Source organism: Theropithecus gelada, chromosome 9, assembly GCF_003255815.1.
Source record: "Theropithecus gelada isolate Dixy chromosome 9, Tgel_1.0, whole genome shotgun sequence".
NCBI lineage: Eukaryota > Metazoa > Chordata > Mammalia > Primates > Cercopithecidae > Theropithecus > Theropithecus gelada.
In genome coordinates this window covers 43592731-43619381 of record NC_037677.1, presented here as the reverse complement: position 1 = coordinate 43619381, position 26651 = coordinate 43592731, and the positions used below count along the sequence as shown (strand labels likewise).

The 26651-nt window shown below is 40.7% G+C and overlaps 1 protein-coding gene across 1 annotated transcript in view; it reads right to left on the bottom strand.

The window, feature by feature from the left end:
• Positions 1–7121: 7121 nt before the first annotated feature.
• The window catches only part of LOC112631028 (WASH complex subunit 2A-like), a 31166-nt gene continuing 11636 nt past the window's right edge, over positions 7122–26651 (bottom strand). Inside the window, exons 5-17 of the mRNA XM_025395531.1 lie at positions 25025–25198; positions 21790–21883; positions 20400–20461; positions 19099–19146; positions 16027–16137; positions 15400–15487; positions 14704–14775; positions 13549–13667; positions 13021–13078; positions 11746–11805; positions 11183–11356; positions 10238–10357; positions 7122–7210 (exon numbers count right to left, since the gene is read on the bottom strand). Of these exons, the coding sequence (XP_025251316.1) occupies positions 7122–7210; positions 10238–10357; positions 11183–11356; positions 11746–11805; positions 13021–13078; positions 13549–13667; positions 14704–14775; positions 15400–15487; positions 16027–16137; positions 19099–19146; positions 20400–20461; positions 21790–21883; positions 25025–25198 (1269 nt within the window). The remainder of the gene's footprint in view (positions 7211–10237; positions 10358–11182; positions 11357–11745; positions 11806–13020; positions 13079–13548; positions 13668–14703; positions 14776–15399; positions 15488–16026; positions 16138–19098; positions 19147–20399; positions 20462–21789; positions 21884–25024; positions 25199–26651) is intronic.

Below are 26651 nucleotides of genomic sequence, written 5' to 3'. Positions count from 1 at the left end.
GTGTTGTTCTTGAATCTATTGCCAGTGTGTGATACACTGTTTACAACCGGGTTTTAGGTATCTGCAGAAGCTTTTTAGGATCTTCTTTCTCTCTCAGGTTCTGAAATTTTATAATAACAGCTTGGTGGAGATCTTTTCGTTTTATTGAGGCTACTAAACCTGAGACTATCTCTTCTTGAGAATTTTTTTTTTAAATTTTCTATGTTACTTTTTTACTGATAGTCTTGTTATTCAGATGCTAGGCTGCTTAGACCAGTACACTTGCATTGGTTTTTAATTTTTCCCCTTCTATTTTTTTCAGTTTGTCCTTTTATTCAAGTTCTGGGATATTCTGTGACTTTATCCTCTACTCTTTCTATTGAATTTTATATTTTTGAGAGTGTTTCAAGATTTTTTTTTTTAGTTTTGCTCCTGGTTTTGACTGCTCCCATGAATTCCTTTATTTCTGTTGCTCTGATTTCTGTTGTTGGAGGCTTCCCTCCAATGTGTGGTGGTCCCCGGCCTGCTTTTTTTGGAAGCAGGATTTCTGTTAGCTGATAGCACTCACTGTGAGGTTTTGGAAGCCAAACTAGCTTTTCATTTGGGGGACCTCAGTGTATTATCTGGGGATCTTTATTTGAGACATTTCAGTTTCTTCTGAGAAGGATCTCCCAATTTTCTGCCTGGGAAGTAAAAACATGGCCACTTGCTTTCCAAAAGCAGAGTTAGCGAAGGAAGTTGGAGTTCCATTTTTGGTATATAGTTTTCTTTATATCTCAGGTTTAAGTCATGGTATCTCTGAGCCAGAAATTCTCAGGTTTGATACATCCAGAGAACATACATCTAAGTTTCTTGTCAGATGGAAAGACAGGTGGACTCGGGGCTCTGGTTAGAGATTTTCAACTGACCTTGCTGGCTTTTGTTTTACATCTTACCCTACTTTCCAAAGTGCCATTTGCCTGTAAGTTCACAGCCTGCCTTTAGTTTTGCAAGACAAACTGGCTCACTTCTGTTCCAGTCACTTTCTGTAAGCACCAAAGTTGCACTTCCGTGTTATTTACCACTCTTTTATCTACTTTTTATGTCTCAGCATTTATTAAAAATTATCTCTGTCAACCTTCTCTCCTGGTCATGTGTTAACCTTTATTTTATGATTAATGAGACTTGCGGAGGGAGGGGAAATAAATTTGTGGTCAATCTATTATATTTAATCCAAATTTAGGACCTATGCTTAAATCAAAGTCTAATTTGAGTATAATTAATGATATTAATCCAGAGAAGTTTTAAAATTAATGTATGTATAATAAGCATATTACATTTTTCTCCTAAGACCTTGTTTAATATTTTCATTCAAACTTTATCCACTGCCATATACTTCCCTTTACTTCACAACAGAGATGGAGCTGTTTTTGTGAAGGCCCAAAGTGTTAGAAATATTTAAGTTAATTAAGATTTGTTCATTTTTAGCCTGGTCAACATAACAAGACCTCACGTCTACACAAAGGTTAAATAACAAATTAGCCAGGCCTGGTGGCATGTGCCTTTCGTTTTGCCTACTCAGGAGGCTGAGGCAGAGGATCGCTTGAGCTCAGGAGTTTGAGGCTGCAGTTAACTGTAATTGTACCACTGCACTCCAGCCTGGGCAACAAAGGGAGACCCTGTCTCAGAAAAAGGAAAACAGTTATTAATTCTTTAAAAACATATCTAAAATTTGTCCTGCCCAAAAGGAGAGCGAAAAATGTGAACTTTAGCTTTGTTTTATTTTATTTATGTTTGCTGAGAAAAATGCTGTACTTTATTTATTTATTTATTTATTCCATAGGGTTTTGGGGGAACAGGTGGTATTTGATTACATGACTAATTTCTTTAGTGATGATTTGTGAGATTTTGGTGCACCCGTCATCTGAGCGGTATCCACTGAATCCAATTTGTAGTCTTTTATACCTCACCCTCCTCCCAGCCTTTCCCCGAGTCCTCAAAGTCCATCGTATCATTCTTACGGCTTTGCATCCTGATAGCTTAGCTCCCACATATGGATGAGAACATACGATGTTTGGTTTTCCATGCTGAGTTACTTCACTTGGAATAATAGTCTTTACTTTCATCCAGGTTGCTGGGAATGCCATTAATTTATTCCCTATTATGGCTGAGTGGTATTCCTCAAAATTATATGTGTATGTATATCACAGTTTCTTTATCCACTCCTTGATTGATGGGCTTTTGGGCTGGTTCCATGTTTTTGCAGTTGTAATTTGTTTGAGATCCTCATAGATTCTGGATAATAGCTGTTTGTTAGATATGTAGACTGTGAAGATTTCCTCCAACTCTGTGGGTTGCCCGTTTACTCCTTTCCCTGTGCAGAAGCTCTTTAGTTAAGTCTCACCTGTTTGTTTTTGTTGCAATTGCTTTTGTGTTCTTGGTCATGAAGTCTTTGCCTAAGCCAATGTCTAGACAGGTTTTTCCAATGTTATCTTCTAGAATTTTTATGATTTCAGGTCATAGATGTATGTCCTTGATCCATTTTGAGTTGATTTTTGTGTAAGGTGAGAGTTGAGGATCCAGTTTCATTCTCCTGCATGTGGCTTGCCAATTATCCCAGCACCATTTGTTGAATAAGGTTTACTTTCTTCACCTTGTGTTTTAGTTGGCTTTGTTGAAAATCAGTTGGCTATAGGTATTTGAGTTTATTTCTGGGTTCCCTATTCTGTTCCATTGGTGTATGTGCCTATTTTTGTACCACTACCATGCTATTTTGGTGACTATGGCCTTCTAGTATAGTTTGAAATAAGTAATGTGATGCCTCCAGATTTGTTTTTGCTTAATTTTGTTTTGGCTATGTGGGTTCTTGTTTGGTCCCATATGAATTTTAGGATTATTTTTTCAAGTTCTGTGAAGAAGGATGGTGGTATTTTGATGGAAATTACATTGAATTTTTAGATTGCTTTTGGCAGTATGGTCATTTTCACAATATTCATTCTACCCATTCATGAGCATGGGATGTCTTTCCATTTGTTTGTGTCCATGATTTCATTTAGCAATGTTTTGTAGTTCCCAATGGCATATCAAAAAGATAATCCAGCTGGGCACGGTGGCTCACGCCTGTGATCCCCGCACTTTGGGAGGCCAAAGCAGGCTGATCACCAGGTCAGGAGTTCAAGACCAGCCTGGTCAACAAGGTGAAACCCCGTCTCTACTAAAAATACAAAAATTGGCTGGGTGTGGTGACGCGTGCCTATAGTCCCAGCTACTCAGGAGGCTGAGGCAGGATAATCACTTGAACCTGGGAGGCGGAGGTTGCGATAAGCCAAGATGACGCCGCCGCACTCCAGCTTGGGTGACAGGGCAAGACTCTATCTCAAAGAAAAGATAATCCACCATGATCACATGGGTTTCATACCAGGGATGCAGGGATGGATTAACATACAAAAGTCAATAAATGTGATATACCACATAAACAGAATTAAAAACAAAAAAATCACATGATCATCTCAGTAGACACAGAAAAAGCATTTGCAGAATGCAGCATCCTTTTATGATTAAAACCCTCAGCAAAATCGGTGTACACGGATCATACCTCAATGTAATAACCCACAGCCAACATAATACTGAATGGGGAAAAGTTGAAAGCATTCCCCCTGAGAACCGGAACAAGACAAGGATGCCCACTCTCAACACTTCTATTCAGCATAGTACTGGAAGGCCTAGCCAGAGCAATCACATGAGAGAAAGCAATAAAAGGCATCCAGGTCGGTAAAGAGGAAGTCAAACTGTTGCTGTTTGCTGATGATATGATTGTATACCTAGGAAACCCTAAAGACTCCTCCAAAAAGCTCCTAGAACTGATAAATGAATTCAGGAAAGTTTCAGGAGACAAAATTAATGTACACAAATCAGTAACTCAGTTATACTCTAACAGCGACCAACCTTAGAATCAAACTAAGAACTCAACCCCTTTTATGATAGCTGCAAAAATAAAATAAAATAAAATACTTAGGAATAGACCTAACCAAGGAGATGAAGACCTCTACAAGGAAAACAACTTTAATATTTTTAATGGGTTAAAATGAGAGGCAGCACAGCGGAAGAAGTCAGTGGGTGGGCATCAGCGTCCAACGGGTACTGGACCTTTGATGGTAAGGCTTTGGGTTTGACTTACTAAATTACTAGGTACAATTATTTTCTAGTTTTTGTTATTAAACCTTAAAACTACTAAGTAACCCCTTCCATTTCTTGTTAAAGATCATAAAATTTCATAGTCTGATTTATGCTGACTGACGTTAGATTATTCGTTTCTATTTTCTGACTACCTTAAATAATACCTATAAACAGTAAACTGTTAGTAATATTTTTGCTGTAATTAAATGTAGTAAGACTTATCTTCCAAATTACAACTGAATTGTCAAACACTTGTCGAAGTTTTGGATTTACTCAAAATTCTGTGCTCAGCACTGGAGGTAGGAAGAGTAAGGGCCCTCCTGTACTCTTATGGAGAGGTGTACTTTCTCATGAGGGGAACACTCTGCAAGAATTCGTATCTTGTGAATTCGACTAATTAGTGTAGAAAAAACATTTTTTGAGTGACTGCGGACAAAGAGATCCAAGAGGGTAGATGGAGTCGAGCTTGCTGAAGCAAGGAAAGAGAAAAGCAGTATTCTAGGCAGAGAGCAGGGGTAGAGCAGGAAAATGGCTAGGTGCAGGTCAGATGATTTACAGAATGAAATTGATCAAGTTTTGAAATGAACGGAAAGTATTCTCTGAGAGTCTCATTTGAGGCATGTCATGGCAGTCTTATTTAAACATGAAGCAGAAGATTTTTTTTTTTTTTTTTGAGGCGGAGTCTTGCTCTGTCGCCCAGGCTGGAGTGCAGTGGCGCAATCTCGGCTCACTGCAACCTCCGCCTCCCAGGTTTACGCCATTCTCCTGCCTCAGCCTCCCGATTAGCTGGGACTACAGGCGCCCACCACCATGGCTAGCTAATTTTTTGTACTTTTTAGTAGAGACGGGGTTTTACTGTGTTAGCCAGGATGGTCTCTATCTCCTGACCTCGTGATCCAGCCGCCTCGGCCTCCCAGAGTGCTGGGATAACAGGCGTGAGCCACTGCGCCGGGCCAGAAGCAAAAGATTTTTAAAGTTGTCATCTGTTTTCAGGGTGTGAGAGAATATTTAAGTGATACTGTTTTTATCTTCCACATAAGAAAATAGGACTAGAGAAACCTATGGCTTCCTCGCTTGTTGGTGGCCTAGCAACCCTGGCACAACAGAGCCTCTGAATCTGAAACACTTGTTTTGTCACAATATCGCCTGAAATAATACATTTAGAATGAGTAATTTAGTATATGCATTAGTCTTGTAGTCACTGCAATAAAATGCTCTTGTACCAGTATTATTTAATACGTTGTATTTTATCGTAGTAAATAAATCATAGAAATAGAAATTCTTGGCTGCTTTATATTGCTATAGAAAAAAGCAATGAAATCTTATTTTAAACTTTTCTCATGATTTTTAAAGGGAATTCATAAAATCCTTGTTAGGTTTGATGGCAGGTACCATATTAAGGGCAGCATTTTATAACCCGTATCTTAAACATCGTCTCTGGAAGTTAAGAGCCTCCAATGGGTTTTCTGTAGAGTGCACATGATGCCGCACTCAGGCAGTTCATGGAGTGTAAGAAATATCTTAGTGCTTTGTCATTTCACATTTTAACCAAGAAAAAATACACTTTGATAAGTTTAACTTACACTTCCCTTCCCCTTCAGGTATCTACTGTGCGTTTCAGTCAACAATACAGCTCATGTTCGACAATACTCCTTGATGACAACACAGCCAGCGAGTCTTATCTTACAATGACAATAATATCGTGAGTACAACTATACTGCCAAGGGATAGATTCCTTTATTCTAAACTTATTTCAGCCATTTGGTTGTCCTCTTCAGCAATCAGTTTAAGAAATTGGAGTCAACTATATATTGATATCCAGATTCTATATATTAAGTATATATTAAGTATCAATTTCTCTTTTAATCTTAGATGTCATGGTGGAAGGAAAAATCAGTTAGCAAAGAAACAGTCCCAGAAAAAGTGTATTTTTTTGATGCCTTTATGCCTTGAGACACTGTTGAATGCAGTGAGAAGGAGAGGTTCCTTTTATTGAATTTTTTCATGAAAACTTAGTCGTTCAGTGCATTATAGGCCTAAATCAGTGTGTACTACTTTGGACAGTAGCCTTGGAAGAAGGAACAGCTTTTCCTCTTCTGGCACCACAGTGTATCTGCATTTGAATTTCTCCCATTGTGCATGAGCACCTCATGGGCCACAAAGATGCGCTTTGAGAGCACCCTGAGATGAAGTTTATTTTGAAAGGAACAACAACCAACACCAGCACCAGCTCCATAAGGGCTTTCCATTGTACGTTATTATCATCTCCTTGGGTTATGAGTGTTGATTTTTAGAACACAGTTTGGAAAGTAGTAATTTAGAATATTAATGTCTTTATCTTTAATTTTACTTTTCATTCTGTAAACATAACTAGCTTATAAACCATTTTGTTTCAAATGCACTAGCCTTTTTAGCTAATTCAATTGTCAGTAACTTTTACTTCAATTAAAAATGGCAAGTTTACACTCATAATAATGTCACTTTCTTCTCTCCCTTTTAACAATAGTTGTGATGAAATTGTGTTTCAGCAAAAACTGGACTCAAACTCTGTCTCAAGTCCTGAGCTTTGGGACCTACTGAGTAATCACTAAATGTCTGTAGTCAGCCAAGTCTCTGAAATCTTTGAGCACACATACACCAAAACTACTTTGACTAGAGTCCCTGGCTTCTTTGAGTTCAAAAGATTTTGATGTGTTAGCATACAATTCAAAAGTACCTTTGAAGATTAATCTTGCTTAAACAAATTTCATGCTTTTTTCCTCATTATTCTACTTTTTGGAAGTCTACTTTTGAAAGTAAAGTAAGTTTTAATTTGCCATCAGCAAGTTTGAGAAATAATTATTTGGTATATTAACTATTGGTGAAATAAAGGTTTATTAAGCAAATGAATAGGGCAAATTGGCTTCAAGAAAAGATTCTGAAAAATGTTTATGATGAGTCAGTAGTGCAGTGTTGTCAGTGGGATAGGTGGAACTCACTGAGATCACTTATGCAAGGTTTTTTTTCAAAATACAGGTCTGCAAACACATGTATCTTCCCAGCTCCACTTTCCCTCTATCTCTAGGCACTGAGAAGCCTTTTAGGAAAATAGGGATGGATGTGAGGCATCTTTATGTGAAGAAAGGCATCCCAGAAGATTCTGATTTTCACCCCAGCTCAATCATTCCAAACTTTGCTGCACATTGAAATCACCTGGGAAACTTCTACCAACAATCTTGATGCCCAGAGTCATTCCCAACACTAATTACATTAAAATGTCTCATGTTGAAGATGAGGCCGTTATTAAAGCTTCTCAGGTGATTTTAATGTGCAGCAAAGTTGGAGAGCCACGGCTTAATCTGAGTTTAGGACGAGAAACTGCTCCTATTTGGTGGGACCTTGGGCAAGTCAGTTTTAAGGTTTGTTTCCCTGATCTGTAAAATGAGTGTTGAATTAAATATCATGTAAGGTCATTGGTCCTTTCCAGCATGTAACTTTAAATTCTGTGATTGTGAAATTATTTCAGAGATGAAAACTACTTGAAGCACTATAGACATATCCATCTTACATGCTAATGTTACAGGCTTTTTAAAAAGTGCTAATATTGTGTAGACCTAGTAACTAAAATTGAGATTTGCCTTCCCTCAGTTGTTTTGAGCCTCATTCTACAAAATTAGCTGGGTGTGGTGGCTCATGCCTGTAATCCCAGCTACTTGGGAGGCTGAGGCAGGAGAATGGCTGGAATCTGGGAGGCAGAGGTTGTGGTGAGCCAAGATCGCACCATTGCACTCAAGCTTGGGCAACAAGAGTGAAACTCCATCCCAAAAACAAAACAAAACAAAAAAATTACCTGGGCATAGTGGTGCAAAGCTGTAGTCCCAGCTACTTGAGAGGCTGAGGCATGAGAATCGCTTGAACCTCAGAGATGGAGGTTGTGGTGAGCCAGGATCGCACCACTGCACTCCAGTCTGAGCAACAGAGTGAGACTCTACGTCAAAAAATAAACAAACATATAAAATAAATCACATGGGACGAAAGGTTTTGTGGGTAGAAGAGCATATAACGGGGAAATCTGTTATTATTTATATATTACAATCATCAACAGAAGAATGTCTTCTTAACAGCATATTGCCTCACATTTTGGTTCTTATATTTTTGTGAAAAACCAAGAAATGAAAACAAAGTGCCCTTATGGTGCTGTTCTGAACTAGAAGATTTGAATTTCAGGGCCGCTAGGAGAGTTTCCTCTGCCCCCTTTTTAAAAAATGTCTTCAGGCCTAACAAATGGTAACATCTATTGTTGTGAATTGTTTTTCCTTCCACAGAGTGACCTTGGAGATACATCATGATATCACGCAAAGGTGAGCTTTTTAGAAACCTGTCTTGTTATTCTGGCTAATTACTTTGCAAGATATCAAGCTCAGTGTTAGGTCACAGCTGTAGACATCATAAGCTGTATTGTGCCTGCTAAAATATTGAAGCAAATTATTTGTGTTCTTTATTCCTTAAGACTCTTAATTCTTAAATGATTGAGCATCTCAAAGAGTGTGTTTATGTTGATTATATTGATATTGACTGTGGTAGAAACAGAAAACTGAGATTTTTTTTCAAAATCTTTTTAGTTTAGATTTCACAGCCTTACCACTGTTGATATTATGAGCTAGATAATGCTTTGTTGTGAGGACTGTCCTGTGCATTGCAGAGAGTTTAGCAGCTTTCATGGCCTCTACCAACTAGATGTCAGTAGTAACCCTGACCCAGGTTGTAATACCAGAAAATATTCCTTGAGAACAATATTTTTAACAGAAATTTTCCACTGAAAAATAACTTTTCTACAATAAAAAGTTGAGTAAAAAGTGTGTCATGTATTTATATTATTTAAAGTCTCTCATGTTGAGCTTAATAGGAGACAACTGGATTCTCTAGATCTTTCTTTGCAATTTGCTTTAAAGAAGCAATAAGAGGCTGGGCGCAGTGGCTCACTCCTGTAATCCCAGCACTTTGGGAGGCTGATGCGGGCAGATCACAAGGTCAGGAGATGGAGACCATCCTGGGTAACATGGAGAAACGCCATCTCTACTAAAAATACAAAAACTTAGCCAGGCGTGGTGGCACGCACTGTAGTCCCAGCTATTCTGGAGGCTGAGGCAGGAGAACAGCTTGAACCTGGGAGGCGGAGTTTGCGGTGAGCTGAGATTGCATCACTGCACTCCAGCCTGGGTGACAGAGCAAGACTCTGTCTCAAAAAAATAAAAATAAAAAAAATAAGATGGCTGGGCGCAGTGGTTCACACCTGTAATCTCAGCACTTTGGGAGGCCGAGATGGGTGGATCACTTGAGATCAGGAGTTTGAGAGCAGCCCCACTAACATGGTGAAACCCGCCTCTACTAAAAGTACAAAAAATGACTGGGCATGGTGGTGCTTGCCTGTAGTCCCAGCTACTTGGGAGGTTGAGACCAGAGAATCGCTTGAACCTGGGAGGCAGAGGTTGCAGTGAGCTGAGATCTCGCCATTGCACCCCAGCCTAGGTGACAGAGGGAGACTCTGTCTCAAAAAAAGAAAAAAAGCACTAGTAAGATGACCTAACCTCATATAAATATGTAGCTGGTAAAAGGTGTATTTTTAAAGTTTTAACTTTAAAAATATTAACTGCCTAGTTATGGGTATTCTTTAATACTAAATCAAAACTTCACAAGTGCTAGTTTCTTAAATTAGTTACAGTGGCATTTTCCATGTTAATAAATGTATTCCATCAGTACTCATTGATCTTTCTTGCACAGTAAATGGATCTTTCCTCCCATACTTGCATTTCTAATGTTATGCATTAGTTACTTGGAATATATTGGTTTATGTTTTATTATGTCAAAAATCACTTTTAGTTTAACCACCAATCTTACTTTAAAACACCTTTAACTATTGAAAAGCTGTCAAGCCTAGTAGCAGGAAGAAGTTTTTCAAAGTCCTCAGGAAAGCTTACATTTTATCGTTGGGAACAAATACTTATTTTCCTTGAAGGGACAACCTCTCCATTTATTTTTGAGAATGATAGTTGTACTTCTTTTTTTAGACTGAGTCTCACTCTGTCACTTGGCTGGAGTGCTTTGGCATGATCTCAGCTCNTACCTTCACTCACTGTCAACTTCACTGAGACCTGCGTGCATTCTGTATCCATTTGCACTCTTTCTAGATTAACTAGGCTATCGTTTTCCCTCACACTTCGGCTTCCATCCTTACTTTCTACATCTAACGTTTGAAAAGGAGAGTGAGTCCAGACAGTCTGCTTCTAAATATATTCAGTTCCATCTATTCCTATACCATCCTTTTTTATTTTTTCAACTTGCTGAAAATCTTGTGCACCTTAGGGAGCTACCTTTCTTTTCCAGAAAAGCAGTCAACGAATCTGTCTTGCTATTCCAAGTGTGATCTACAGACCATGAAGCTTGCTGGAAATGTAAATTCTCAGGCCCCACCCTGGACCTACTGAATCGGAATCTTCATTTTGACAAAAGCCTCTGGGAGATTCATCTGCACATTTAAAAACAAATGATTTACAGGAATGACTTCAGGAACACAGGACTTACATTTAAGAGGAAAAGGAAGGAGAACGCCAAAGTGGCCAAGGGGATGAAAACCCCATCATCTGAGGAAAGACCAAGGCCACCCGAGCATTTTGGCAGAGAGAAGAGAAGCTGGGAACTAAACGGCCAGCATGCAACGTGTAGCTCATGTAATTAACTAAGGTCGGCTGGAAGAAAGTATGATTAAAACTTTACAATACAAAAGGTCAGAACTGGAAATTGCAAGCAAAAATTATAGGGAAAAGGATTTCTGCTCTCTATAGGGAAAATAATCATAGTAATCAGCATACAGAGCAGAAAAGATTGGTTTACAAAACAGACCTGCCAGGCACCACACCTATGTAAGTACAGACACAACAGTTCAATGACAGGAATGCTGGAGAAGGGATTCTGGTACTATAAGAGATACAAAACTAGGGGAGCTTAAGTCCTTTTTAGGCAACATTCTTTTTCTGGCTGAAGTCCCAGAAACAGAGGCAGGAGCAGGTACCTGTTTTGGAAGGTTTGCTGCGGGGTGCCGAGAAAAAGTCGTCGTCATCATCATCATCATCAAAGAGGCCAGTGGGAGGGGGAACGTAGGGGCTTTTCCTTGGAGTGGGCTGCTCAGGCTTCTCGGGCTCCTTCAGTGATGGAACGGAGGCAGCACCAAACACATCCGTGTCTCCTGTGGGCGGAGGGACAAGACAGCCACAGCTGTGAGCCAGTGTGCGCCTGTTGGATTTACAGAAAATAATTATCACCCACCAAGTACTTTTCATTTCAGTTAATCCACAAAGTGCGTTAACGGGGCCAGATAGCCTCTATCCATTACTGCTACAGAACATCTCACCATGGAGAATCACCAGGTCATTCACACACAAAAAAGTCCAAGGCCACTGAGCTCTAGGAGAATAAGAGCTAACATCAGGAAATGAGCTCTTTCTATAAGCTGCTCAAAGCCCTTTGAAGCTCCCAGGTGTTTTCTCGTCCCCAGCCAGGCTTTAGAAGATAATTTTGAAAATGAAAAAACAGTATTTGTACAGTTTTTAGAAAACAAACCTTAAGTTATGTTACCTAAAAATACAGAAACGGCTCCTGCTGGGATTTTCTTTCCAGGTTTGGATGAGGAAGACTCTAGAATGAGAAAGCAAGTGATAACCATTTCACAAGGGAAATAACTTTTCTTGCTATTTTCTTCCTGAAACGTGTGCAATGTAACACACAGCTACTACCAGACCTTTTGAAACTAATTTTTCCTGAACAAGCCATTTTAAAATTCTTTAGTATTTTCCTCTCTACCGATGTCAGGACATTTTTCTTGGGATTAACAAAATCTGAGCTGTGACTCCAAAGGAAGAGCATGCTGACTGTGATCAAGTCACAGCAGTGGGTCAGCTGGGGGACACCAAGGGAGGTGGTGAGCACAGCTGGCAGAGGCAGGGACAGAACGACCAAGGCTCCCCCAAACAGTTCCAGCTCTACCCATTCCAGTTGGATGAGAATGAACAAGCAAAAAAAGAACCGCAAAAAGGTGAGTCGTCAGTAAAAAAAAATAGACAGTAAGAGCAAAGGGGGAAACCAAGCAAGTCACTGATGCCAAAACGCGGACAGCAGAAAGCAGAGCAGAGCCAGGCTAGCAGCCCACACAGCAAGCACAAGGAGTGGCCTCCAAGGCCCAGCTCTGATGCGGGTGCCGGGAAGACTCGGCACTTAGAATCACTAATTCCCAAGTCTGGAGAACTACCACAAACCTATTGAGTGACATTTGTATGTTAAAAAATATATTTGTATTTGTGTTTTTAAAAAACTGCACAAATGGGCCAGGTGCAGTGGCTCATGCCTGTATTCCCAGCATTTTGCGAGGCCAAGGTGGGTGATAACTTGAGGACAGGAGTTTAAGACCAGCCTGTCCAACTGTCCAACATGGTGAAACCCTGTCTCTACTAAAAATACAAAAAAGACACCAAACTGCACAGAAGATTTTAATGCACACTGCGTTGGGGAATTACTGGTCTCCAACTTTTATAGAGAATGTTAAAAATGTTTCTTGAAATTAAACTTCATTCAATGAAAACCATCCTCAACACTGCTCTAGGGTACTTTTCTTATCTGACTTTTTATGAGTTCTCTCCTAACAAACAGGCAGGACTGTGATACGAGTTTACAGATGGTACTCTGTTTTTTCCAAGACATCAATTAGTGAAGATGAATTACTTTCAATTGGACCAAGGTAAAAACAACAGCTTCCTGCTTAACACAGAAACGAGGCTTGGGAACAACCCTGGGGTTCCATCTCCTAGTGAGAAGGAACTCCGCACACCGAGACGCAGCTGACCAGCCCCAGCTTACCATCCTTAACAGAGCCTCCAGCTGGCCGATCCTGGGGGGCTTCCATGAAGAGGTCACTCTGGTTGTAATAAGGTATATGACAAAGAATTTTAAAAACCAGGAGAAAGCATAGCTGCATTTGAGGATTTCTAAGGAAAAGTAACCCACAAGATTTAAAGCTACATATTTACTACTCTGTCAGAAAATCAGTTGCAAAGTGATAACTACGGTAAAATCAGATCCTAAAATAATTTAGGCCTGTCCAGGAATTAAAAACAAACACGGAAGACAACAGATAAGGCAAGAAACAATCACCTAGTAAATTATTCACATTAACACGTGCATATCTTCTCCTCACCTAACAAAGGATAGAAGGATATGGTATTTTTCACTCAGTGATTCTTAATTCAAAATGTCGCAAAATATGAAACTAGAAGCAACTTCCAACTGAGCTGTTTTTCCCCCAGTAAACAAACAAAGCCTATTTCTTCCCTGTGGACCCCCGACACAGCTAGCTGCAGGGAGTGTTGCTGGGTACCATGGACTCACCTCCTCGTCCTCATCATCAAAGAGCCCCTTGCCCCCACTGAACAGGCCGCCTCGAGAGCCAAATGGCGAGAAGTCCTCGTCGGTCAGCTTGGGGGGTGCGAATAAGTTATCCTCTTCATCTAGCAAACAGAAAGCAGTGTTTTGCAGAGAGCATTAAAGATGGGTCTAGAACTCAAATTCCCGGGTTGGCATCTGCAACGTCTCCAAACTGGCATGGAGTTTATCTGACCCTATTTAACAAAGCGTGAGGCAGTCTGACGAATTTCACACTAAACCCCTGGCACAGTCCACTGACACACTCAAAAGGTTCTCTGGGCCTCCACTCTCAAGTCTGTCAATGTCTGCAGCAGACAGCATTCATTCTCTAGGTCAGCACCCTGGATCTAGATTTACTCTGAAGCAAGCATTCAGGTCAGATGTCACATTCAAGACCCATTTCCCCACAAATCTGGGGGAAGGAAGGGCAGACTAAACAAAGGGATCTGCAGACTGACACAGGGACAAGCGAAATGTAATGGACATGGCTGTTCAATAGGAAAAGGCCTGGTGTATCCTTTACTGAAAACAAAAGCTAGAGATCCCTAAGTTTCTATACTTCTAAAGAATTCTAGAAAGACAAGAAATGATTGCTGTAAAATCTAATAAACTAAATCTCTACAGGAATTTTTACCCCACACCCACATCTCCTCCCAGCACTCCAAAACATGCCTTCCGAGGCTTTTGTTTGTTTTTGAGACCGAGTCTCGCACTGTCACCCAGGCTGGAATGCAGTGGCGTGATCAAGGCTCACTGCAACCTCTGCCTCCGAGGTTCAAGCGATTCTCCTGCCTCAGACTCCCAAGTAGCTGGGACTACAGGCACCTGCCACCACGCCAAGCTAATTTTTTGTATTTTTAGTAGAAACGGGGTTTCACTATGTTGGTCAGGCTGGTCTTAAACTCCTGACCTCGTGATCCGGCCGCCTCGGCCTCCCAAAGCACTGGGATTACAGGCGTGAGCCACTGCGCCCAGCCCAGGGGCTTTAGCAAAGTAAATGGAGACAGACCCACTTGTCAGAGGGAAAACAGCATGTAAAGCAGTACTTTATGATTTATGTAAGCAACAATCTTGAGTCAAAGGGCTCCTAAAATAACAAAATTGAGGGAAAAGGCCCACCGTCTGAAGGAGTTCTCCTTTCCTTCTTCTCTTTGAGTGTCTTCCGAGGTTTTGCTTCTCCTGAGGATAAGGCTTGAAGAATAGTTCACAGTTTTAATAGTACTAAGTCCTCCCTCAGTATACACATCCTGGTTCTTTCCACATCTGTCATCCTCATAACTCACAGCTAAGAGCAAGACATCTGCCTTTCATCTCAGCTCCACCAGAGCACTGAACCCCCTGCCCTGCCCATAGTGGGCACTCAAGAGTCTCTTTGTACAGCCGAAGGCTTCTGCTTTCATACCAGGCTCATGTGCATAACGGGATTGTATTTGTTGAAAGAATTATTATGTTATCTTTCTACTCTGTTATATAACTAGAATATGCTATATAGCACATTCTTATTTGTTCAAAATACAGGAGTAAATATTCAGACAGGAATTCTTAAGCTGTTACCCATCGTTCTCTGGTTTCCATTAATCCCCTGAAATTATATGTAAAGTGTTATCTACATGTGTACATGTACGTTTTTCTTGTGGGTCCACAGTGTTTAGTTATCAAAAGGAGTCCACTAACCAAAAAAGGAATAAGCGCTACAATTTAAGCCTCTTCTGCCATAGTAATTACTAATAAAAAGGGAAATCCGCCTTTGATGAAGCCAGCAGAGGGCCCTGCACTACCCCTCCCCGACTCCCCGTCAGTGCGTCTGGGGCTCACTTGTAGGCTCCTCATCCACTCGGCCCACGGCATCCCCCTTGATGCGGGCAGCCAGCTCATCAGCAAACGATGTAGGTCTGCTTCTTTTCTACAGCAGGAGAAATCAAAAGAATTGCTTTTTTGTAACAAACTAGTACACTTCAAGTTTGGACACCTAACAACGTTGTGTATACAAGAGCAAAGAAATTGAACTGAGGAGAAAACAGTTTAATTAAATGAATTTAAACATATATACCCTACACAGCTCACCCAAGGAACAGGACTCATAAAATGTTCCTTCAAAGGGAGATGCTCTTTATTTCCTTATTTTTTTAATACTTCACTTTAATACTTAAAAATCCAAATAAGAAAGTAAGAAAAAAGTGCAGGGGCAGAGAGACAGGACCACTACAGTCTTCAAACTCTGGAACCAGACATATTCTGAATGATCTGACTCATAAAACCATAATATCTGGACAAGAAAGTGGTACTTGTGAGGCAATTTGAGAAGGTTGCCATTATTTTCCAAAGTGGAAATGAAATGACAAATATGCAAAAATGAGAGAGGTACAAAGTAAGTGACAATAAAAGAAACAAGTCATTGGTTCTAAAACCCTGCCAAGGGATAGCAACTACAATCTTCCTTACAGGTCTAGTATTTTCTTCAATGTCCTCAATATCTTCCTCCTCCTTCTCGGAGTCAACGAAAAGGTCACAGCCATCATCATCCTCTTCCTCATCACTCATTTGTGTGGTGTGCTAAGAGTATAAAATACCAAATTAGAACTACTAGTTATTAAGCTAAAGAGATACTGTCAGCCTTTAGGCTCCTCCTTCAAAAAGGTAACAGCTTTTAAAAATAATAATCATAATCATGACGCAGCAAGTTATGAAGCAAAAGATGTGCTGGAACAAATAATGCACAAGATTTACTTCAAATCTAAATTAAAAAAAAATATATATATATATATATATATACACACACACACACATTTTTGAGATGGAGTCTTGCTCTGTCACCCCGTCTGGAGTGTATCAGCGTGATCTCAACTCACTGCAACCTCCGCCTCCTAGGTTCAAGCCATTCTCCTGCCTCAACCCTCTGAGTAGCTGGGCTTACAGGTGCCTGCCACCATGCTTGGCTAATTTTTGTATTTTTGTAGAGAGAGGGTTTCGCCATGTTAGCCAGGCTGGTCTCAAACTCCTGACCTCAGGTGATCTGACCGCCTTGGCTTCCCAAAACACTGGGATTACAGGCATGAGCCACCGCGCACAGCCTTTTACTAGAGAAATATAAACAAAATCAGCATAGTCTTACCTTAGTAAGAATACTGAATAATAGTTAAAAGGTAAAAGCTGTAACAATTAGCAGAATAACAAATCCAGGATGATACCACGACCCCTCTGCAAACACTACAGCATTTCTATGGAAACAGATGTATTTATAAAAGCAAAGAAACAGACTTGGAAAGACATGCTCCCAGAGCACGATCCCAGTTACCTCTGAAGAGTATGCAGCGAAGGAAAGGACTGGAAGGCTCAAACTTAGCCTTATCTGTTAAGTTCTAATTTTTCCAAAGGTACACACTACCATGCATAATTTAAAAATTTTTTTCTCAATGTCTGAATCAACGAACTGTGCCAGGCATGTTACTAAAAGCACTTTATTATCTAATTTAATCCTTACAACTTTGAGGTTAGCTGCAGCACACAAAACCAACCTGTTGCATAAGCTAGTGCTTTTACTCTCTATACAGTACTGTTTTTGAAAAACTGTTTGTGGCTGGGCATGGTGGCTCACGCCTGTAATCCCAACACTGTGGGAGGCTGAGGCAGGTGTATCACCTGAGGTCAGGAGTTCAACACCAGCCTGGCCAACATGGCGATACCCTGTCTCCACTAAAAATATAAAAACTAGCTGGGTATGGTGGCGCATGCCTGTAATCCCAGCTATGCGGGAGGCTGAGGCACAAGAATCACTTGAACCCAGGAGGTGGAGGTTGTAGTGAGCCAAGATCGTGCCACTGCACTCCAACCTGGGTAACAGAGAGAGACTCCGTCTCAAAAAAAAAAAAAAAAAATGAAAGAAAAGAAAAACTCTTTGTATTTACAGATGTTAATAGGAAATTCCACAGAAACAAATATCCTGTGAAGACTGATCATTAAAATTATAAAGATCAACATTTATGAATACAACCAGGAAAATACAGTACCAACCAGAAAGTGTAAAATCCATCATTTGATAGTTAAACATTTTTGTGAAAAAAATATTTCCCAGTTATGAAATTCAAACGCAAATTTTTAACTAAAAAAAATTTAATCACCCCACTGATGAGATTGTAGGAAAATCAACATGCATAATACTTAATGTAGAATGTCCACCAGACATTAAGTTATTAATGTAAGTCTATACCACCTTATTCTGAAGAAACAGTTCACAGAAGCAAAGGATTTCTATATATAAAAATATTGGCTGGGCATGGTGGCTCATACCTGTAATCCCAGTACTCTGGGAGGGTGAGGTGGGCAGACTGCCTGAGCTCAAGACCAGCCTGGAAAACATGGGAAGACCCCGACTCCACTAAAAATACAAAAAATTAGCTGGGCATGGTGTCACACACCTGTAGTCCCAGCTACTCAGGGAGGCTGAGGGATGAGAATTGCTTAACCCTTTAGGCGGAGACTGCATTGAACTGAGATCACACCACTGCACTCCAGCCTAGGCAACAGAGCGAGACTCTGTCTCAAAAAAATAAATAAATAAATAAAATAAAAAAGAAAAAGAAAATATTGAATACATTATTACATCAAAAGTACAACTCTAGAAATAAACTCTTTCCCTTATACGTTTAGAGACCATGACAGTATCATATTCAGTATGTTTAAAAGTATAGAAGTTTACAATGCAAACTGCAAAGGCTATTTTGCAGGTGTGGTGGCTCATGCCTGTAATCCCAGCACTTTGGGAGGCCAAGGTGAATGGATTACCTGAGGTCAGAAGTTCAAGATCACTCTGGCCAACATGGTGAAACCCCATCTCTACTAAAAATACAAAAAAAATAGTCGAGCATGGTGGTGGGCACCTGTAATGCCAGCTACTTGGGAGGCTGAGGCAGAAGAATTGTTTGAACCCAGGAGGCGGAGTTTCCAGGGAGCTGAGATCATGCCACTGCACTCCAGCCCGGACAACAGGAGCAAAACTCCGTCTCAAAAAATAAATAAATAAATAAATACATAAGGAAATATTTATAAAATGTTAACATAAAACGGCAGAAAATAAACGATGCACACTGTGACAAGAATATGCCCTTAGACAAATATTCAAAAATTAAGATAACTGTGCTAAGACAGTAGGATCAAAGTTTTCATCTTGTGAATATTCATTAATGTTACTGCTAGATTGTCTCCAATTTTAAAACAGAAGAGGGACTCATGCAAAGTAGTTCAGTTTGAGTAACTGAGTCTTTTTTTAGAGGCTGTTTTCTAATTTTGTTTTTTACTTCTTTGTTTTCTAAGAAAAATAAACTATAAAGCAAAATTGAAAAAAAAAATATACAAAGGAGGTAGTTAGCCTAAATACATGAAATGCTTAAAGGAAAATAAATTGTATACATGAAAAAAATCCTTACTTTGTCATAAATCATTCCAAAGTAATTTTAGTATATAACTATGCTTCAATTAAAATGTAAAAACGAAGTCACTTGAGTACATGAGCCTTACCCGGTTTTGATCATTGTCACTATGATTGGCAAAATCTTCGTCTGACTCCTTTTGGGGGAAAAAAAGGCTTTGTTGTTAAACAGACTTTACCTAGAAGCACAGAAATGATTTCAGGTCTAAGTCTCTGAGGCGGGCTGATTCTATGTCAAGTGGAGAAAAAGCTCTGACACTCTGTCTCTTTGTACAGACTACTGGTCACTTTAAGTATTACGGTGCAGATAAGCTGGGTAGCTGGCAATATTGTGAAGGGTTGTTCCAGTTAACATGTAATTTTTGTGGTTCACTTAAATGCCTCTGACAATTTGTTCATATCACCTGCACTTTCAACTCTTGCCTTTGGATTTAAAGTAAGAGTTGCACATTTAACTAAATTACTGAAAGTCAGTTTGTGTTATTTTACATTTCGGACTATACTGTCTCTACTTCCTCTCATTAGGGTAACTACTTCATTAGCTCCAAGAAGGGAACATCAATATTTGCTAACAGCAGCTTGGTAAAGTGCTACATCGGTGGCTAAAAGCAAGGGATTCCGCTAATGAGCACTGCTTTTGTTATACGAAGGTACTTAAGAAAAGCTTATTTCCAGCTGTTAGGTTTTTCTTTGGAGGACTGGAAGAAGGGCAGGGGAGGGAGAGTGCAGAAAGCGGGACCAATGGGAAGGGAAAAGCACACACACAACACTGTCTCCTTTCAGAAATCCCATACTCGAGGACTCTCCTGCAACATGGATGTGTCCCCTGCAATAACGAACATCCCATCTAAAGAACAACTGCAGATTCAACTGTAGTCAAGGCCCACAACCTCAAACTCTAGGCAAGGGAATGAGATTATGCTCTGTGGACATGAAGGCACTAGAGGCAGCAGCAAAATAGAATGTAAGTGGTTGCTTTCAGTATATCCTGCTCTAGGTTTTATGGTTTACAAAAATTTTAAACGTAGATTTTTTTTCCTTAGAATTATTTAAAGACAGAATATACTCTAAGACTATATCCTAGGAAGAGATTCCACCAAAACATCTAAGTTGCCCTTCTCAAAAATACATTGGGTGAAAGAGATATTTGGTGGTAAGGTAGGAGAGAGGATAATAGTGAAAGAGATTAAAGCAGCTTTCCTTATTATTGTACATAAGACAAAAAGGAAATCTAACCCTTGGGAAAAAATAATCAGAATGTGGCTTCTATCACTGTTAAAAGCTTTACAGAAGCAGATTACGAATTCACAGTTATGCTATTTACTCAACCTGCTAGGCCCATCTTAAGTTTGCTGCCCACTGTGACCTGGTCATACCAAACAGCCCTTACCTCCTCTTCTTTCTCTTCCTCAGTGTCCACAATGCTGCCACGATCACTGCCCATAGAGCCTTCTGTTGAGAAGAGAGACAAGGGTCACCACACCAATATTCACAAGAAAATGTCCTTAGCTCAAAATCACAAACCACCATACAACAGCATCACAGAGATCTTGATAAAACCATCTATACCCACTTACTGGAATCGAAAGTGTCTTCATTATGGTGAGGAATTACATATTTATGTAGTCTTGAAGTATCTCCCTCCCAAAAAATTATTCATTACAAATAAAAAAAAGACTTGCTTGTACTCTTTAAAGGTGTCAAGGTCATAAAAAGCAAAGAAAGGCTGAGAAATGGCATCAGACTAAAACATAACTGGAGATTTGACAACTAAATGTGGTGGCTGGTCCTGGATTGAGTCCTGGACCAGAGAACAAAAGAGAGAGACTGAAAAGGGCGTCACTGGGACAAATGGCAAAATGTGAACATAGCAGCAGACTGGATGATACCCTTATGTCCAGGAAAATATCCTGGCTTTGTAATTCTACTGTGGTTACACAAGAGATGTCCTTGTTCTTAGAAAACACACACAGAGGATCACCTGAGGTCAGGAGTTCAAGACCAACCTGCCCAATATGGTAAAACCTCATCTCTACTAAAAATACAAAAATTAGCCAGGCGTGGTGGCGGGTGCCTGTAATCCCAGCTACTCAGGAGGCTGATGTAGGAGAATTGCTTGAACCCAGGAGGCGGAGGTTGCAGTGAGCCAAGATCACGCCATTGCACTCCAGCCTGGGTGACCAGAAGAAACTCCAGCTCAAAAAAAAAAAAAAAAAGAAAAAGAAAAAGAGCCGGGTCCAGTGGCTCATGCCTATAATCCCAGCACTTTGGGAGGCCAAGGCAGGTGGATCATGCGGTCAGGAGTTCAAGACCAGCCTGGCCAATATGGTGAAACCCCGTCTCTACTAAAAATCAAAAATTGGCCAGGCGTGGTGGTGCACACCTGTGGTCCCAGCTACTCAGGAGGCTGAGGCAGAAAAATCGCTTAAACCTGGGAGGCCGAGGTTGCAGTGAGCTAAGATCGTACCACTGCACTCCAGCCTGGGCGACAAAGCAAGACTCCGTCTCAAAAAAAAAAAAAAAGAAAAAAAGAACACACAGAGAAACATTTAGAAGTAACACGGCATGAGCATGATGTCTCCCTAATAGGTTCAAGACAAAATATTATGTATATGTAAAGAACAATAAAACAAATGTGGTGAAATATTAACTGGTAAACCCAGGTGAAGGGTATATGAGAGTTCTTTGAACTATTCTTGAAACTTTAATGTAAAATTTGAAATTATTTTAAAATAAAAAATAAATGTAAAGGAACAAAAGTACTTGGTGAAGAAAAGTACCTTCACTGGACAGCTCTCCAAGACCTACATCTTCTTGTTCCATGAACGGCTTTGACCCAATGAGATATGGCAAAGGACGATCAATGTATAGATCCTGTACATCATGAAAGGAATAAACTATCAAATGTTTTAGCTGAAAACAAACTTACATGTGCCACCTGATACCCTGTTCCATCTGACTAGCCTAAACAAGCTACATAACGAAGGTGAATAAGAAACACAGCAGGACTAAAAGTTAAAAAAAAAAATTACGTTTTTCACTGATTTTTTAAAAAAGTCAAATCCTAGGTAAAGATGCCAAGGAGGTAAGGCCGGACACCATGGCTCACGCCTGTAATCCCAGCACTTCAGGAAGCTGAGGCGGGTGAATCACCTGAGGTCAGGAGTTTGAAACCAGCCTGGCCAACATGGCGAAACCCCGTCTCTACTAAAAACACAAAAAAATTAGCCACGCAAGTTGGCCGGCACCTGTCATCCCAGCTACTCGGGAGGCTGAGGCAGGAGAATCACTTGAACCCAGGAAACAGAGGTTGCAGTGAGCTGAGATAGCGCCACTGCACTCTAGCCTGGGCAACAAGAGCGAAACTCCATCTCAAAAAAAAAAAAAACATGCCGAAGTAAAGCTGAATCACACAGAATCTCCCTCCCCAAGGGCCTAATTAACAAAATTTAACAAAAATGGCAAAAGCCTACCAAAAGTTTATCAGCAGCAAGCAAACAGGGAAAAGGGTACAACCTCCTATTATAAGGTCCAAGAGGAGGACCAAGGAAAGAAACTGAACATTCTGGCGAGCTGTCCTCTAAAAGATAGTACTAATGAGATTATATATAGAGATATATATATATATAATTTATATATATATAAAAACATAAAGATAGATTAGGCCGGGCAATCTCATGCCTGCAATCCCAGCACTTTGGGAGGCTGAGGCAGGTGGATCACTTGAGGTCAGGAGTTTGAGACCAGCCTGGCCAACAAGGTAAAACCCAGTATCTACCGAAAATACAAATTAGCCAGGTGTGGTGGTGCAGTTACTCAGTTACTCAGGAGACTGAGACAGGAGAATCTCTTGAACCCAGGAGGTGGAGGTTGCAGTGAGTCAACATCACATCACTGCACTCCAGCCTGGGCAACAAGAGCGAAACTCTGTCTCAAAAAAAAAAAAAAAAATTATAACCCAAGAAACAGAAGAACAATACCCCCTAATGGTTCCACACTGTCGAATTTAGAAAAGTGAAGTTGGTAAAATAAGACCAGATGAGAAAACAGAGTGAGGTGCAGGAGACTGTGGCCCCAGCAGCACATGCTGGAGATCTGCCCATGTCAGCCATCTTCTCCTGTCAGTCCCACACCAAACACACGTTAAAAATTTAGGGTCGGTCGGATGCAGTGGCTCCCACCTGTAATCCCAGTACTTCGGGAGGCTGAGGTGGGTGGATCGCTTGAGGTCAGGAGTTCAAGACCAGCCTGGTCACCATGGTGAAACCCCATCTCTACTAAAAAATATAAAAATAAGCCAGGTGTCATGGCGCACACCTGTAATCTCAGCTACTTGGAAGGCTGAGGCAGGAGAATTGCTTGAACCCAGGAGACAAGCTGCAGTGAGCCAAGATTGCACCACCGCACTCCAGCCTGGGCAACAAGAGTGAAACTGTCTCAAAAAAAAAAAAAAAGGGTCAAGGGTCAAGAAAGTGCTCCACTCTTTGTACAGCCTCCTACCTCCACTGCTGAAGGAAATGCTGTCCCCTGTGAGGCACTGCCCTTCGGCAATGATCTCTCTTCCTTGTCAAAGGACCCTGGGTCAGGGGAGAATAATTCTGATGCTTCACACAACAGAAAGATTGGGAAGGTTAATGTAAAGGTTCAATGATGTCACAGCAACCAATGGAGTATAAGGCAAAGACAGCGTGAATTTGGACTAATTCTCACTGACTCAGAAGACATCCCCAGATCCTCCTACAAAAGAAAAGTGTACCTCCACAACTTTCTCTGCCAGGGGAAAAAAAAGAGAGAAAGTGCTATCTGTCTTGGAAGTATCACATGTGGTCCAGGCAATACATTTCCCAGAGTCCACTGCTGACTTTTAAAGACATACAGTGAAAATCCAAGCAGCAAGTGTACCGGTCAGTGTCAAATGATCTGCTTCAATTTGGTGTGACTCAGCAAAGCTCAAACTGGATGAGAAATGTTCAGCTAAAGAATGACTAGAAGAGTTTGGTTCAGGCCAGGTGCAGTGGCTCATGTCTGTAATCCCAGCACTTTGGAAGGCCAAGGCAGGCGGATCACCTGAGGTCAGGAGTTCAAGACCAGCCTGGCCAACATGGTGAAACCCTGTCTATACTAAAACTACAAAAATTAGCTGGGTATGGTGGTGGGTGCCTGTAGTCCCAGTTACTAGGGAGGCTGGGGCAGGAGAATCGCTTGAACCCAGGAGGCGGAGGTTGCAGTGAGCTGAGATTGCACCACACACTCTAGCCTAGAGGACAGAGTGAAACTACGTCTCAAAAAAAAAAAAAAAAAAAAAAAGAGTTTGGTTCCGTGGCATGTTTTAATTCGGAAGGCCTTATGTGTCACAAGGCCTCTTCCTATAAATCACCGTGGTAACTTCGTGTTCACTACTGAGAGACTCTGTGTTGCCCCAATTATCTCTCTGAACAATGTGGGAGAAAGTCTTAGTCAAGCAACCAACACTCACTAGGCTATGAAGGAGCCTGGACATGAATGCTCACAGTAGCTTCATTTGTATTTAATAATTGCCCAAACCGGAAACAACCCAAATGCCTTTCAGCTCTTCTGCAGTCTTCCTTAGTCCAAGCTACATAATTTCAGGTTCCCAACACTCTATCTCTCTTGAGCCTCCCCACCCTTCAAACCCCAATTCAAATATCATCTTTGCCCCAAAGTTCCAGCTGGAAGTCAGTTCTCTCTCAGGGAATTTACAATGGTTACTCGTATGAATGTCTCCTCACTCCCACCAAACTGCAACACACACCTTGAGAGTAGAGGCCATGCTCTGCATCTTTGCACCCCCAACTTGACATGTTGCCTTGCACCTCACAAGTACTCCATCAGTGCTCGGGTAAAGTGAGTCTTTCTGGTGGAGTCAATGTGACACTACTAAATGACATACTCACATCCCAGAGGTTAAGTCCATCACTTACTAATCGTGTGCCCAAGTAACATAGCCCAAACATTAACAGGTGTGCAATAAATATTTAAGTTCAATGTCTTCACCTTTGGTTCAAGGATCAGTTCCACTCGCCCATTAGCATCATCTTCCTCAGAGTCTGAGTTTCCTGCTTTGATATCAAGTTGCTCAAAGGCACTGTCCAATACTTGTAAGCCATAGTTCACAGCCTCCTGGACTTTAGGAATGAGATCCACTTCTTTCTGCTCCCGAGTCTTCTCCTACAAAATAAATACCGTGCAATATGGATCTCCAACATACTGATACCACCCCAAGAGAATACTGTGAATGTTCTCTAAAGCCTAGCCTCAAGCTCCAAAAAAACTTACTTAAAAATGTTAACAAAGTCAAATTCTGCTGAATGCCTTGACACAGACTTTGGAGTAAGACTGCAAGTTTTAAATCCCAAGTTTGCACCTTTCTGGACATGCATCAAACTACCCAAGGTTCCAGAGCTCCAGGGTCATTGTCTACAAAAGCAGAGGTGCAACTACTGTGTGGAGAAGTATCCTAACAATGAATGCACGCTGTTTCCCCACTGCTGGAGGGCCTAGACTCTCAGACTCACCATGACTATCCCACAAGCCCTGGTTATCCCTTGGGTAATTTTAGGTGTTAAGACTTAGAAGGAAGGTCACAGAGGTCTCATTTTTCAATTACCAGTTTAAAAAGACAAAAAAAAAAAAATTGGACAATTACAATTATTTTATAAATCTGTTCTACATCAAAAGGGGTCATTTTCATCTCTGGTGTATTCTGTGTATACCCTACAACAATGCCCCACTCAAGAAAAAAGGTTTGTTCATATCCCCAACAGGCTGAGAATCTCCCTCAGGTGTCCTCTTCCTGCAACAGCAGCTCTCAGGGGCAGTCCCTGCAGACACAAGTGTGCCGTTGTGAGAAATACCGAAAAATATTTAGCATCATTTCCACCCCCCACAAATATTCTAGAAGGTTGTTCTGAGGGCCAAAGGCAAAAAAAACTTTATGAGTATTTTAGTCTTTTATCTCAAGTACTGAAGTCTTTCTAACTGAACTTTTTTTATCTTGGTTGTGTATTTTTCTACTTGGATATGCTTGATTCTGAGTTGAATAGCTAATATTGTACTGAGTTTCTGAAAATGTGTATGAAATATATAGCGGTTTTTAAAAATAGTTCACTAAATACCTATCACCTTCAAATTAAACCCTGAATTGGTATAACCAGATACTACTGCACTTAAATGGCTAGCAAATCCTTGAGTTCTATTAAAAATAAAACAATCTGCTGGGCATGGTAGCTCATGCCTGTAATCCTAGCACTTTGGGAGGCCAAGGCGAGCAGATCACTTGAGGTCAGGAGTTTGAGACGAGCCTGGCCAACATGGCAAAACCCTGTCTCTACATAAATACAAAAAAATTAGCCAGGGGAGGTGGTGGCACACGTCTGTAGTACCAGCTACTCAGGAGGCTGAGCCAGGAGAATCACTTGCACCCAGGAGGCAGAGGTTGCAGTGAGCCGATTATGTGCCACTGCACTCCAGCCTGGGCGACAAAGAGCCCCCATCTCAAAAAAAAATTTTTTTTAATAAAAAATAAAATAAAATAAAATAAAATAACTTTTTTTTTTTTTTTTTTTTTTTTAATGCTGGCAACAGGCAAAACGATAGCTGGTTTCGAATACCCTTTTCCTAG